Source organism: Paramormyrops kingsleyae, chromosome 17 (assembly GCF_048594095.1).
Source record: "Paramormyrops kingsleyae isolate MSU_618 chromosome 17, PKINGS_0.4, whole genome shotgun sequence".
NCBI lineage: Eukaryota > Metazoa > Chordata > Actinopteri > Osteoglossiformes > Mormyridae > Paramormyrops > Paramormyrops kingsleyae.
The window spans coordinates 18,015,374-18,031,113 of record NC_132813.1 but is presented as its reverse complement, the minus strand read 5'-3'; the positions used below and the strand labels follow the sequence as shown (position 1 = coordinate 18,031,113).

Here is a 15,740-nt window from a genome sequence, read left to right as displayed (position 1 = left end):
CGGTTGTGGGTTCGAGGGTGTAGAATCTGGGATGTGGAGTGAGTGTGTGTGTGTGTGAGTGGTGTGTCTGGAATATTCTGATCCTTTCTGGACAGGAATTCCAAGCAGAGAATCCCACAACTGGTTTGAGATGATCCAAGTGGTTAGAAACAGTGTGAAACAGTTTGGGAAGAGTGTGTCATTCCGGGCAATGACATGTGGTGGAAAGTCAGTCCAGGTGGGGCTGATTCCCCTCTAAAAGCAGCAGGTGGTGTTCCGGGGGGGGGGGGGTTGGAAGATGATTGGCTTACAAGCGCCTCCCAGCATCTCTGGAGCTTGCCACGTCCCTCTGGGTGGCCTCTGGAAGCACCTCGGTGACGATCCGCTGCTTCTGTTCCACGGTGCCTTGCTGTCAGCACACTGCATTCGCGCGCGTCTCTGAGGATCTCTGCGTCGAAGGACGATCCCCGTCAGATTTGCGGGTAAGCATGTCACCACTGCTCTGTGTTTGTAAGCATCTCTATGTAGGACAGCATTCTGCTGTTTAATGTGGGACTGCATTTGCTTGCCACAAAACTCATGGCTCATGCATATTTGCATAAATATAGTTACCCATATGATTGGCAGGCAGCATAAAGTATTAATTATTGTGGTATTTTTTCTTGTCTTAACAGCTTGTTTTCATTGCATCACATTCTTAAAGGGATCAGAACAAAGGCGCATGTCAACCATAATTGCTTACACAATGCTTTTGTTAAACTACTGTTGGCATTAATGCAAACTATACCTGTGTGTTTTCACTGGGCTGTTATGAATGGATAAGATTCTGTACACATGGTAATGAAGTTTTTCAGAAAACATGCCCAAATCCGTCCCTGAAGTATAATTCATTATTTTCTTACATATTTTTGATGGAAAAAGCATCTGCTGGAGAAATGTGATGAAACCACACCTGACACCTTGAGCTGTAAATCCAGCTCCAGCAAGACTTTTGCAGCCTGGATTTAAACACGGAGCCATAAATCAGGGCCTGTTCCAATCAGAGGTGGGCGTTCCTCGCTTGCTAAATATGGTGTCTCTCTCCAGGAAACTTCTGTCTCTGTATACAGCTAGATTCGTCCTCATTTGTCGATAATCACTAATCCAGGCAGGTATTTTACCTTGTATATTCACCTGATCGGTTATTTTACTTGGTTAATTTGGCTAATACCTCTGAAGACAATGTACTCTTTGACCATTCGCTGCTGCTCTGCCAATGCTGTTCAGTCTCAGGGTTTAGCAGCAGAGACACCTTAGGGATTAGAAGAGCACCAGCCGTTGGCTCCTACTGTCCCTGCATAGCTCAGCGTTGCTCCAGTGTAATTCCTGCTGTCCCTAGGTCCTCCAGTGAACTTCCGTGCACATGATTTCGGGGGTTGCCTGCCCCGTCACGCCTGGTATTTGGTCACCCACTCACCCCGGCTGTTTGATTGCGTTTAGTAAGCTGCTGTGACGTGACACCTGGGCACTGATTGGCAGCTGTTTACTGTAGACAGGACAGGTGTGCTCAGTTATGTTCCAGCACCATTTTTGAATCCATGCCACGGGGCCTTAGGCTATCCGCGATCCCCAGGAAAAAAATATCAACACGGAAAAACACATCAAAGAAAATTAACTGGCAACATACCTACTAAAGGAACAAAACCCCACAGGTACATCACAGCGCAGCATGTTACCACGCAGCCACGTTTGCAGCAGCCGTAACACGCGGTCGTGTTTCGTCTGTGTCCCTTACGCCGTATCGTCAAAAGCTGAGACCGACTTCATGCTTTTTGGTCTGTGTAGGGAGCTCTGCGCAGGCAGCCTGCTAAAATCCTGCAGGGTGAGCGGGGGCACGTCACCTGTCAAGTGTGGCCGCAGGGCTCAGTGTCATAGGAAAATAATCCCATTCCGCCCATCAGAAGCGCCTACGTGAAAACGTGTGCACAGCTGTGACATCGTGCAATCACACCCTGTGCAGTTTGAGGGTCATTCATTACTCCTTTGCTCTCCGTGTGTTATGGATCATGGCATGAATGGTCTGTACCCCGGACAGGTACTGCTCCTTTGGGTCACCAGAAGGGTAGAGTTTTCTCTTACCTGTTGCGCTCTCTCTTCCCCCTCTCTCTCTCTCTTTCTCCCCCTCTCTCTCCCCCCCCCCCCCCTCTCTCTCTCTGTACTATCTTTCAGTTGTACTGTATAAAAGATCATGGATTGTATCCAGCTGCCTAATTCTCCTCTCACCCCGCAGACTGAAGACTGTTGATGGTAGCGTGAGGGATAGGGCCCCCGCCCGCGGGCATCTTCTCGGTCTTTTGGGGGCGTGTGCGCATGGATTCCTCCTGACGACAAGCCCTCAGCACGGAACCGCTGTATTGGATACGTCTCCAAGTCGCGTCTGGGTATGTGTGACTTTTTTAAAAACAATGTGCCGATGAGCCCGTCGTCAGCATCCCGCTGTTCCCCTTCTCTCTTCCCCCCTCTCTCCTTCTCTCTCTCTCCCTCTCTCTTGCTCCTGCGCTGATTGCCTGGCTTGTTCCTGAACCCCGGGACGCCTCTCTCTTGCACCTGAGTTCCTTTCGGCTCTGAATGGGTCAGGTGTGTGGTGACAGAGCTGGATGAGGAGAGACTCTTCTGGGCCTCACGCACGTCCGCTGGCAGGATGGAGGGATGTTAGGGAGCCTATCAGCAGTAGCCTCAGCACTCAGGCTCTCCTCATCACCTGTCCGCCGGGCCCACCTGCACCTCCGCCCGGGCTGCATTTCCGCGGTGAAATTCGCCTCAGTGAGCGTGTAGGCGGGGGGCGGAGGGGCAGGTACTGCACAGACAGTGATCATATCAGAGGGTCCGTCAGCCAGAGCACCTGACAGGCAGGCAGGGAGTCATTTCCCGAATGTGTCCCGGGGGCTCTGTCTAATTTTTTGCTGCTAAAGTGAGGGGGGGGGGGGAGGGTGAGCTGACGCGACAGGACCTGCCAGCAGTGCCGTAATGCAGTGTTTTTCACCCAGTCCTGATGGACCCGCAGACAGACCACATTGCATCCGCACCCGGCTCCCAGCCAATGAAAAACACCGAAAAGGTGCCTTAGGAGCTGGAGCTGGGAGGGAGCAAAAATGTGAGCGGGCTGCGGGTCGCACACAGGACACGCGCTTCTTAGCAAGGCTAACATTCACGAGTGGGCAAGCCTGAGTGGCCGTGGTCAGCCCTGGCTCGCTGCGGAGATGAATGCGCTGTCTGTGGTGGTCTGGCTGGGCCATCGATACGGGCAGATTACAGCTTGTTATCTTTCATTGTTACAGCCTGGGGTGTCAAAGCTGCACGCTTCTGAATCCTTAGGGCATGTCAGTCTGGAAAAGTCAAGGCAATAAGTGGTTCAGATAGGTGACAGGGCCTTGGATCATGGCTCCTGCAGGACTGCCTGCCATGTTTACACTGCGCTGCCTGGCTGGTGATCGGGCTGGATTTGGTGCTTTAATGTGTCTGAGGTGCCGCTCTGTGTGTGTGTGTGTGTTTATGCATAGCTGCATGTGTGTGCATGTGTGTGTGTGTGTATGTGTGTATGCATAGCTGCATGTGTGTGTATGTGTGTATGTGTGTACCCTCCTGGTTGGCCTCCCATTGGTGTGTAACTTGCTCTGACCACCCCACCCCCCAAACTAAAAGGGCCTGTATCATTCTCTTCCTTTCCTTTCCTTTCCTTTCCCATGATGAAAACGACAGCCGTTGTCGATTTGCATGTCTTGCCTTGCGTGTCACAGGTTGCCGTGATGTGTGTTCATACTTGTACTATTTTTCTTTTTCGTGGAAACCTGAACTTTCATTGAGATTGTTCCAGAAGATTATTACTCAACACAGCATTTTATGAGGAATTAGCTTAATAAGGCTGACACACACGTGTAGGCACACACACACACACACACACACACACACACGTGTAGGCACGCACACACACACACACACACACACACACAGAGGTTTGCAATTACCGTATATCTTTGTGGAGACTCTCTATTCATTTATATGGGGAAAAACTAATCACAAAATGACAACCTTAACCTCTATCTAGCCCTAACCCTAACCATAAGTAACCAAACAAAATACGAGACTTTTGGCATTTATAGGTTTGTGTATCCCCACAACATCAAAATAACAGGTTTTTATCACATTGTGGGGACACGCAAAGGTGATGTCATCAGTGCTGTCTGTCCCTCAGTTTCTTGACTGATGCAGATGCTTTTGGAATTTAAATTGCATATAATTTAACATATTTTACATGATTTGTACTTCTGCAGCTTTTTGGTGTTTGTAATTACACAGGCAGAGAGAAAATTGGAGAGAGAGCAGAGAGGGAATGGAGAGAGGGAGAAGGGGGGCAGAGAGGGAGCAGAGAGAATGGAGAGAGGGAGAAGGGGGGCAGAGAGGGAGCAGAGAGAATGGAGAGAGGGAGAAGGGGGAGCAGAGAGGGAGCAGACAGGAATGGAGAGAGGGAGAAGGGGGAGCAGAGAGGGAGCAGAGAGAATGGAGAGAGGGAGAAGGGGGGGCAGAGAGAATGGAGAGAGGGAGAAGGGGGGCAGAGAGGTAGCAGACAGGAATGGAGAGAGGGAGAAGGGGGAGCAGAGAGAATGGAGAGAGGGAGAAGGGGGGCAGAGAGGGAGCAGAGAGAATGGAGAGAGGGAGAAGGGGGGCAGAGAGGGAGCAGAGAGAATGGAGAGAGGGAGAAGGGGGAGCAGAGAGGGAGCAGAGAGAATGGAGAGAGGGAGAAGGGGGAGCAGAGAGGGAGCAGAAAGAATGGAGAGAGGGAGAAGGGGGGCAGAGAGGGAGCAGAGAGAATGGAGAGAGGGAGAAGGGGTAGCAGAGAGGGAGCAGACAGGAATGAAGAGAGGGAGAAGGGGGAGCAGAGAGGGAGCAGAGAGAATGGAGAGAGGGAGAAGGGGGAGCAGAGAGGGAGCAGACAGGAATGGAGAGAGGGAGAAGGGGGAGCAGAGAGGGAGCAGAGAGAATGGAGAGAGGGAGAAGGGGGAGCAGAGAGAATGGAGAGAGGGAGAAGGGGGAGCAGACAGAATGGAGAGAGGGAGAAGGGGGGCAGAGAGGGAGCAGACAGAAATGGAGAGAGGGAGAAGGGGGAGCAGAGAGGGAGCAGAGAGAATGGAGAGAGGGAGAAGGGGGGCAGAGAGAATGGAGAGAGGGAGAAGGGGGAGCAGAGAGGGAGCAGAGAGAATGGAGAGAGGGAGAAGGGGGAGCAGAGAGAATGGAGAGAGGGAGAAGGGGGGCAGAGAGGGAGCAGAGAGAATGGAGAGAGGGAGAAGGGGGAGCAGAGAGAATGGAGAGAGGGAGAAGGGGGGCAGAGAGGGAGCAGACAGGAATGGAGAGAGGGAGAAGGGGGAGCAGAGAGGGAGCAGAGAGAATGGAGAGAGGGAGAAGGGGGGCAGAGAGGGAGCAGACAGGAATGGAGAGAGGGAGAAGGGGGAGCAGAGAGGGAGCAGAGAGAATGGAGAGAGGGAGAAGGGGGGCAGAGAGGGAGCAGACAGGAATGGAGAGAGGGATAAGGGGGAGCAGAGAGGGAGCAGAGAGAATGGAGAGAGGGAGAATGGGGAGCAGAGAGAATGGAGAGAGGGAGAAGGGGGAGCAGAGAGGGAGCAGAGAGAGTGGAGAGAGAGAGAAGGGGGGCAGAGAGGGAGCAGAGAAAGGGAGCCTAGAGAGAGTGGAGAGGGAGAAGTGAGGGAGCTGAGAGAGGGAGCAGAATGAGGGGGTGGAGATGGAGCATAAAGGGAGCAGACAGGGAAGAAGAAGGAAGCGGAAAAGAGAGGGAGAGGAGAGGGAGAGGAGAGGGAATGGAGGGGGAGCAGGGAGGAGAAAGAGTAGGAAATGATATTTCCCAGCACCTGTTTGTGTCGCATGGCTGCTTGTGAGGCAGGTGCAGCACTGAGCATGTCTGGGCTCGGCTGTGGGGGGTGTGTAGCCCCAGGAGGCATCTTGGCCCCTTCTTCAAATGAAGGGGGACAGGAACTAATTGTCACCAGTGGATCCAATCTGGGCTGCACTCCCCAGAAGAAACCTGAAGAAAGTCGTAAATCCAGGGATCACTCCAGAGTAGGCTTTCAGCATATCACTGCAGGCAAGTGGGTGGGTGGGACCAAATAATCATTTGCGTCAGCTACCAGGGGTCGTGGGAGAGCTCGCGAGTGCCCCCCCTGTGGGGATAGCAGACTCCCAGTGGTGGAAATCCAGCTGACTACTATATGTTTCCTAGTAATAAGCTTTAACATCATGATTGGACCTGAACTGGGACAGTCTGGGCCAGAGAGGTCAAAGGCCTCATCACCAGGAAGTCAGATACGGAGTGGGATCCTGCCACATAGCCACACACTCCGAGGGGGCCCCACGCCACACACTCCAAGGGGGCCCCACGTCACACACTCCAAGGGAGCCCCACGTCACACACTCCGAGGGGGCCCCACGCCACACACTCAAAGGGGGCCCCACGTCACACACTCCAAGGGAGCCCCACGTCACACACTCCAAGGGAGCCCCACGTCACACACTTCAAGGGGGCCCCACGCCACACACTCCGAGGGGGCCCCACATCACAAACTCCAAGGGAGCCCCACGTCACACACTCCAAGGGGGCCCCACGCCACACACTCCAAGGGGGACCCACGCCACACACTCCGAGGGGGCCCCACGTCACACACTCCAAGGAAGCCCCACGTCACACACTCCGAGGGGGCCCCACGCCACACACTCCGAGGGGGCCCCACGCCACACACTCCGAGGGAGCCCCACGTCACACACTCCAAGGGAGCCCCACGCCACACACTCCAAGGGGGCCCCACGCCACACACTCCAAGGGAGCCCCACGCCACACACTCCAAGGGAGCCCCACGCCACACGTCCAAGGGGGCCCCACGCCACATGCTCCAAGGGGACCCCACACCACACTTTCCAAGGGGGCCCCACGCCACACGCTCCAAGGGGGCCCCACGCCACATGCTCCAAGAGGACCCCACGCCACACTCTCCAAGGGGGCCCCACGCCACACGCTCCAAGGGGGCCCCACGCCACACACGCCGAGGTGGCCATGCCACATGCTCCGAGGTGGCCCCACGCAACACGCGGAGGGCTGGGAGCACCAAGGAGGAACACGAAACCTCGATCTGCGCTCTAGATGAAGCATTTTCAATTAGCCGGGGAAATTCTAGTCAACCCAGACAGCGGCAAGCCTGCCATGACACTTCAGTAAGTATTTATTTTGCTAGCGGAGATGATACTCACACCCCAAACCAATGGAGGGAAGAATAAGAAGAAAAAGGAAAACACCAGTTTGTTGAACTCTGCCTTTGATGAAAAGTGAAATAAAGGGTGCGTACAGCCCATTTGAGATGCCAGTCAAGTGTTGTGCTGGGGAGGGATGAGCGGGGGGGAAATGTCTGGACACGTCGGGGAAACAAACCGAATATTCAAGCCTCGCAGAATCATCACGGACGAGGAAACGCGAGACTCGGCTGAAACCCGAACGCCCTGAAACAATCGCTTATCTCATTATTACTGAGCTAGTTTCAATTCTACTTTTTTAACCAAAAGACGACTGTTGGGCTTTTGCAGCTCATGGAAACGGTGGCGCCCTCCGGTGGTGACCTCTTCCTGCGTGTCACCCATGTTTGTGGGGTGTCTGGGTGGAGGGCACTGCTGTACTGCTGTGTGACTGTCAGTCAATAGACAATGCTACCCTTTGTGAGTGAACAGGGCACTGATTTGCCATCGGTGTGAGATTATGTCAGGACTAAATCTCCTGGTGAAAGCTGTAGCACCATGGCAACCAAAGGGAAAAACAAATATTTAAAAAATCAATTAACAGGCACATCAAGAGTAACAAGGATCAGTCTTGGGGCAGAATTCCTCACAGTGCTGGCAGTGACTGGAGGCCTCCTGTCCTTCCCTCTCAGCTCGTTTTTCCAGTGGCCAAAGTAGGTGCTGAGATCACGGTGAGATATGGCAGACAGATAGCAGCCATCTGCATCACCTCGGCGGCTTTCCTTTTCATTCCTGTCCTGGCTTTGGTTGCAGGTGACCTCATTGTCACGGTCTGTTGCCAGTTTTAATGAGCTTCGTGGCTGACGGAGCAGTCGGATGCATTTGGATAAAACACTGGCATGGCAGGCCTTTCCTGGAAGCCCCACCCCACCCCCCACACCTCTACTCTCAGATGGAGGAGGTGGAGCGGCTAATGGATTCAGTGTAACATGATACATCCATGATCCAGAGCAGCTAGTAGGCCAAGCTTAGGGTTGGTCCTGTTGGAAGGTTTGGCATGTGACCCGAGCTTGAACTCTCGCTGCAGGCTCCCCTCGGACCCCAACCTGGCTCCACACCTTCACCAGAGCAGCTCTGCGGTGGCCAGTATGTCCAATGACCCCCCTGAAACCACCTTTTCCCCCAGGGCAGAAAAGAGCCCCCACTCACCCCAGCCTGGTCTTCTGCAAACATCTCCCTGTGTGCAGACTGAGGCGGTAAGCAGTCGTTCTGGTTCTGGTAATGGTACTGGTACTGGTTTTAGTTCTGTGGAGCTCTTGCTGTGGTATATGATGCTTGGCTGGAGCAGTGCTGCAAATCTGCACATGGACCCTGAAGGGTGTTGGTTTGGGTCCCACGAGGGGGGCTGCCTTGTTGCCTTCAGACTCAAATACCTGAATACCTCTGGGACACGTGACCTGTAAGAAAAACTATGCCCAAAGGGCATCTTCTTCATGGAGCCATTAATCACATGATTTTAGGCTAATTAATTATGCCTGGTGGGCATCAGCTGTGTGACTGCACATACTTAAGCAACATTTATCAGAATAATCTCAGCTATAAATATGGATCTATCAAGCGATAAACTCTTCACCTTTGATCTCTCCTATGGAGTCTTGTTAGCAGTACAGTGATGATGCAGTGGTGATGCAGTGGTGATTCTCTTAGTACTTTGCCCTGTTGATCCCATAATAAACTAAATAGTCCAGTTGATCTTGACATTGGTTAATAACTTGAGCTTGTCTGCCTGCCTGATGGCCTCCAATTTAATGATGTCTTTCGATAGCACGAGAAGCACGGCCTTGAGGATAGGCCTTCGGCTTTGAGCCAGACAGACAATGCCATCTTCAGGCCAAACGTGGTGGCTATGGAGAGATTCCGCCGGCACAGCAGTGATGGGGCCACGGGCATCCAGGAGCCGGTGCCAGGGGAGCCCCGGCGTTTCCACCCTTACCGTCGCCAGTACAGTGACCCCCCGGGCTTCCAGCAGCCCCTGGATCTCTACCAGGGCATGGAGGTCCATGAGATTCTCCCCGTCACACAGCCCCAGCACCACCAGGCCAACAGCCCAGGATCCTGGTCTCCATCCATGGGATCTGTTCTGCAGGCATCTAGGGCCGTGGTACGATGGGGGGAGGAGAGGTCAGGGGCTGTGGAGGTCATGCTGAAGCAGAGGAGGAATGCTGCTTAGCTGGAGGAAGCTTACAGTTAGGGTTACCTGGGGGGAAAGGGGAAGGGTTAAGGTTAGCTGGTATGCCGGGGGGGCAAAGGCCTAAATGGGAGTAGGACCAGCTGGAACTGAGGGCCGGGCCAGTGGAGTTTGGGGGGGGGCAGTAAAGGCAAAGTGTGGGACCTTCTTGGACGATCCTCACAATATTCTCTCTGTACGCATCAGGGAGAGGAAGGCGAATTTATGGATGCTCCAGAGGAGTCTTCATGCTACCCCTCCCAGATAAACACTGTCTCCCTACCCCCCCTGGAACAGGTAAGACTGATGGACACCCTCACCGGCCTCTGACACGAGGGCCCCGAACTCGTCTGGTGGACCACTGTTTACGGTGCCACTTGTTGGTAGTTGGGGAAAACATGACTTTACAACCAGTGGGCATGATTATATTGACTGGTTCTAACAAGTACACTGCAATTGTTTACCTATGCAGCAACTCCCACAAAACATGGCCAATGGCGCGGTCCAAATGTCGATATGTCAGTGCTATGTCCCGACAGGCCCTAACTGGCACAATGCAGTGTAATGCAGTGTATGTGCCATATACAACAGAGATCACAGCTGACAACAGCAGATGATACCATGGTCTGCTGTAACCCAACAGAAATAATGGTGACTAGCTATCAGTGACTAATGGGTTAAACCAGTCAGTGGGACATGGTGACCCTCCACCAAGAAGTCTAAGGTTTGTCCCACTGCAGAGGGGCTGCTGTTGCAGTAAAAGCCATCTGTCTAATGGGTCAAGTAGCTGGGGTTCTCTTAAAAAAGGAATTGCATAAAGAAGGTACTGTCAGGTCCCAGGTCGTGTTATTTCTGTGCTGGGGCTTCCATTGTTCAAAATTTTTAGAGCGTGATCAGCTGCACCTAATCTATGTCAGAACATTTAAGACGTGCATTTACGTGAAGAAAAAAGGCACAGTACACATCCTTGTGAAAACACACACGTGCACGGTGTGCTGCCAGAATGTTTACACCCCCGCGGGACAGGCACCCGCAGGCACGGCAGCCAGCACGCAGCTCTGCCAGGAAGCTCCCTGCCCAGGTCTCTCACGGCCCCCACGCTGTCCCAGGCTCTGGTCATGGATGTTCAGCTGCTTGGTTTCCTCCAGGTGGGGGAGGGGGAACAGGCTGCCCCAAAGGAGCCCCTAAAGTGGGGAGCTAAGCTGGGTTAAAACAATAAGCAAGGCAGGCACACCATGGTGCTGCCCTTACCTGCCTGGATCCCAGCATCCAGGAGATACGCCATCCAGCCCTCTGCCTGCTGCCCGTCATTCAGGAATGGCTTTTAAAAAATGTGAGTGTCATAAATCTTTGCCAGTACATGAACACCTGTGTGCCCCTCTCTCTCTGTGTGTGTGTGTGTGTGTGTGTGTGTGTGTGTGTGACTTGCTCTCCCCAGGTCCCGGTGGATTTCTACTCCCAGGCAGCACCGTTGAGAGGCTCCCAGTATAACTTCCAGCGCGTTGCCCCTGCCATATCCCACAATACCATGCTGCACACTCTCTACCCCAAACCCATCTACTCCTACAGGTACACTCTGTCTATCCCAGACCCTGCAGACGCCCCTCCCCTCCTGCTATAAAACACCCATATACTGTCACTGACATGATGCCTGTAGTATGAACACGAAAGGGCAGTTCCTGTCACAAAGCTGCTTATGCAGGAGAAGTTGGGCTGAGCAATGTGAAGGTGTTGGAAGGACAGCGCCATCTGTGGGGCATGTCATGAAGCGTAAAAGAGTTCCTCCCGTGTTGGTGTGATTTAGAGCTGGGAATCCCCCCACCCCCTTCCAAACACCCCACCCCCTTCCTTGCAAGCAAGTAAAACAGTGGAGAAGCAACTCACTGCTTACCTTACCCCCTTATGCACAGTAGTCAGACATTTCCCATGACAAACCAAAATCAGCCCTACCTATAGGGGGTGCTAGTGTGCTTGTCCTTTGCTTCCCCTGCAGCATCCTCATCTTCATGGCACTGAGGAACAGCAAGACTGGGAGCCTCCCAGTGAGCGAGATCTACAGCTTCATGACAGAGAACTTCCCCTATTTCAAGGTAAAGCTGAAATGATTGACGTGTAGTAAATGGGGGGTGGGGGTCATGTGTGGGAAGGGGGGGCATGTTTGGGAAAGGGGAGGTGTGTCCAGGAATGGGGTGGGGGGGTGTATGTGTAAGCGGTCTGTCTCAGAACCGCCCATCCATCCATTCATCTGCCTATCCTGTCCATCCGTTCATCCTGTCCATCTCGTCCATCCGTTCATCCCGTCCATCCATTCATCCTGTCCATTCATCCATCTGTTCACTTCGTCCATCCATTCATTTGTTCAAGCCTTCCATCCTTTCAATCTGTCCAACTATTTATCTGTTCATTCCATCCATCCATTCATTTCTTTCATCTGTTCATTCCTTGTCTGTTCATCCTGTCCATCAGTTCATAATTTCATCCCCTCCACCCATTCATCCCATCACTCTGTTCATCCCGTCCATTTGTTCATCTGTTCAACCATTCATCTGTCCATTCATTCATCCCACATGTTCATCCGTTCAATCCATTCATTCCTCCCATTAATTTATCCCATCCATCCATTCATTGCATCCATCTGTCCAACCCATCTGCTTCTTTTTTGACAGGGACCCTGGGTCAAAGCTCCCCCTAGTGCCGGACTGAAGCGTCTGCGTGTACACTGTCTGTTTATTTGTTTATCCGCCCATCCGTCTGTCTGTCTATCACCTCAGCAGACACCTCCCTCAATGCCTGTACTGCCAGCCCCACTACCGGGAGCTGGGAGGGAGCAAAAACATGGACTGTCTGTGGGTCTCTACCTACCGGATTGGCAAACACTGGCGTAGTGAGAAGACACGCGGTGATTCTGGTGTGTCTTGCGGAGGGGCCGTGTATTTGAATGTCAGTGGTTTCCTGGCGAAGGCCCCTCCCTGGGTACATTGGTGCTGAACCCCGCTAAAGCGAATGCCCTGTCAGCCCGTGCCCATCAAGGCTCCGTGCCGTCGCTGGCCGTGCATGGAGCTGCTGTCCGGCTCAGCTCTGCATCCACAGGCAGGTGGACGTGGGCTTGTAGCAACACTCAGGGTCCCTGACAGAGAACATGATTCTCTATATCATTCAGCTTTCATGTGAAAATCTTTCGTAGATATTATCTGGTAAGAGCTTCCAGAGTCTTTAAAGGTCTCATTACTGCCTCTTTGTAGGCCACTGATCAGCATGTCGCACATGCAGATGTTTTAAAAGCCCTGCTGTGTTTAAAGTGTGGCGACTGTCTGGGGAGATAAAATGCGAAGCATTTGGGCCAGGAGAGAAGGTGTGCTATGAAAGTAATTTAGCTGGGCTGTCAGACGCTGTCAGGAAGTTGACACAGACGCCTGAGGTGCTTTTAGTGAAGTTCAGTATTGTCACAGAGGCTGGTGGAGCAAAGGTCAGAGGAGGTTTCAGTGTGAGTTACGGGACGGGAGTGAGGCCTCCGAGAACAAGCCCAGGGAAGCCATGCTGTAAGGTTACCTGCTTTGTGAAACGTCTTAGGGGAGGAGTGCAGCCCACCTGCTGAGAAATCAGCTCTGGGAAAGTGAGGGAACCTCAAGTCCTGAGTGGGGGTGGGGGGGGGCAGCCACGTGGCATGAAATGTGTGTGCCTGTGTGTTTGGTTTCTGTTTGTTCAGTGGGTCCTTCCACCCAATCCCTGTATCTCATGGTCTGCAAATTTTTCAGTGTTAAAACACCTGGGCATTTTTTCTGAAGCTCTAAGGCACAGACCTTCTCCGGCACTTTTCTCTTCCAACTCTTCCTTCCTTCCAACCTTCCTTCCTTCTTCCCTTCCTTCCCTCCCTCCCTCAGACGGCCCCTGATGGCTGGAAGAACTCAGTCCGTCACAATCTGTCCCTCAACAAGTGCTTCGAGAAGGTGGAGAGCAAGAGCGGCGGCACCTCCCGCAAGGGCTGCCTGTGGGCCTTGAACCCGACCAAGGTGGAGAAGATGCAGGAGGAGCTGCACAAGTGGAGGCGCAAAGACCCACACACCGTGCGCAGGAGCATGGCGCGGCCCGGTGCGTGAGGGGGACCTCAGGAACTCATGGGGGAGGGGGACCAGCCAACACAGTGTTAGCATAGAAAGTATTCTAATGTCAGCAGTGTGTCATACAAGAGATGTTAGTGTAGCTTTGGACACAGCAGAGTATCGAGCCAGAGGCTCAAGCCAGAATACAAAGCCTGAGCATCAAGCCAGAGGATTAAGCTGGAGTATCAAGCCAGAGTATCAAGCTTGAGTATTGAGCTAGAGTATCAAGCCAGAATACAAAGCCAGAGCATCGAGACAGTGTACCAAACCAGAGTATCAAGCTGGAGTTTCGAACCAAAGTATCAAGTCAGAATATTAACCCGAAACATCAAGCCACAGCATCGAACTGGAATATCAAGCCAGAGCATCAAGCCAGAGTATCAAAACATAGTATGAAGCTGGAGTTGGGAACCAGTGTATCAAGCCAGAATATAAAGCCAGAGCATCAAAGTAGACCATCAAGCCAGAGTATCAAGCTGCAGTTCCGAAGCAGAGTATCGAGGCAGAAAATCAAGCCAGAGAACCGAGTAAGAATACCGAGCCAGAGTATCGAACTAAAGTATGACAGAGCACAAGGTCTGTAACACAGAGTGGTAGTGCAGCATATGAGACATAGGCAGGGAACAGAGAGCAGAGCATTGACTTACAGGAAACGATGTGATGGGTCATCGACAGGGCTGCTGATTCTGCAGAATCAGCAAATTCAGTAGAAGTGTTTAGTGGTACATTCTTCATTGTTGTCAGTTTGTTGTTTCAGTATTTATGCGATATCATTATTATGGTAACATTTAGCAATGTTCTCCTCAATGATTTGACTGCCTCTCTGTGTCTGTTCCCAGAGGAGCTAGAGCGCCTCCTTGGGGAGCGACCGCAGAAGTGGAAACTCACTGAAGCGCACAGTTATGGTCAGACTCTGCTCCCAAGAGGAGTGTCACCCTGCTTCCCCACCCTACAGCAGAGGCTGTCAGGCCACGCCTTACGACATTCCCAACAGGGCTCCACCTTTCCTCAAGCCCCACAAAGCCGGTCCCCATGGCCGCCTGATGACCAGCATCTGCATCATCATCCCCCTGAGCACAGTGCCTTCCCATACTACCCCCCAAGCCGACCTTGTATGCTGGAAACTCACCTTCCCTACAGCGCCGCCCTACAGGCGAATAATGGAACCCCCCAAAGCATGCAGGAACTGCTGCTGGAGGGCGAGCCGAGCAATGACGTCGATGCGCTGAACCCCAGCCTCACCGACCTCCAGCTGCATGGTGTGTGGGGTTAACGTTAAGAGATAAGCATTAAGGGTTAGGTTTAACAAAACCATAACTTTTGGATTTTCCCTTGCAGGTCACCTTTGGGAGGAGCTAAAGGACGACAGCCTGGCGTCCGACTCGCTGCTGGTCATGGCCACCTCGCCACCCCATGTGAGCAGCTGCATGCACTTTGCAGGCTCCGAAGCAGGCGAGCCTGGGGCTGTGAGTGACCTCCCCACACAGGAAAACGGCAGCCCGTCCACCGTGCTCATCTCGGGACTCTACTCCGCCACCTTCACCAACCTGGACTGCTGCGTCCCGGGAACCCCTCCTCCCGCAGCCATGGGACGAAGCACCGGGGGGTCCGATTACTCCCCAGGCACCAGCGGGACTTACAGGAGGCAAAACTCATCACATCCATCACCAGCACCCATCACCATCACACAATAGACTGATCACTGCTAAACCACGTGGCCTATGGTCCTTTCTTTACGCATTTTTATTACATTGTTAGTATTAAAAAGACGAGTGCAGCACAGCAGCACTTCCACAAGGGGGCGGTATGGTTTTTTATATTTCCCATTTGTGTGCCTCATAGCACAGAATGTATCAAGCAAATAGAAAATAAACAACTTCTGATGTTTCACGGCTTCTTAGTGTCATTTTCCAGCTAAATATTACTTTCAGATAGACTGTACAGGAGAAATACAATAGCTCACTTTTTTTTGGATACAAAACTAAAATACATATTCTTGATGTCATGGATGTTACCAGTAACCTGTGTGCCTAGTAACACGGACATGTGATGTTTCCTCAGCTCTCATCTCCTCATTTTTTCCATGGGCTACAATATAATGATCCTTGCCAGTAGATTTAAAAGTTTCAGAACAAAACATAAAAATGACACTCTTAGGACACAAA

At 52.4% G+C, this 15,740-nt stretch overlaps 1 protein-coding gene across 6 annotated transcripts; it reads left to right on the top strand.

The window, feature by feature from the left end:
* The first annotated feature begins 305 nt into the window (after positions 1-305).
* Positions 306-15,462, top strand: foxn1 (forkhead box N1). 6 transcript variants are annotated; one of them, XM_023843948.2, is made up of 11 exons: positions 306-461; positions 901-1,024; positions 2,249-2,399; positions 8,336-8,504; positions 9,074-9,409; positions 9,683-9,772; positions 10,914-11,044; positions 11,469-11,565; positions 13,357-13,564; positions 14,415-14,834; positions 14,914-15,462. In XM_023843948.2, exons 4-11 carry the CDS (start codon positions 8,397-8,399, stop codon positions 15,267-15,269), a joined length of 1,746 nt encoding a protein of 581 aa, XP_023699716.1. In that variant the 5' UTR covers positions 306-461; positions 901-1,024; positions 2,249-2,399; positions 8,336-8,396; the 3' UTR covers positions 15,270-15,462. The 6 variants fall into 6 exon arrangements, with proteins under 6 accessions (XP_023699716.1, XP_023699698.1, XP_023699706.1 ...); XM_023843930.2 differs by lacking the exon at positions 901-1,024; XM_023843938.2 differs by lacking the exon at positions 306-461 and having other exon boundaries at positions 517-1,024.
* The last annotated feature ends 278 nt before the right edge of the window (positions 15,463-15,740 follow it).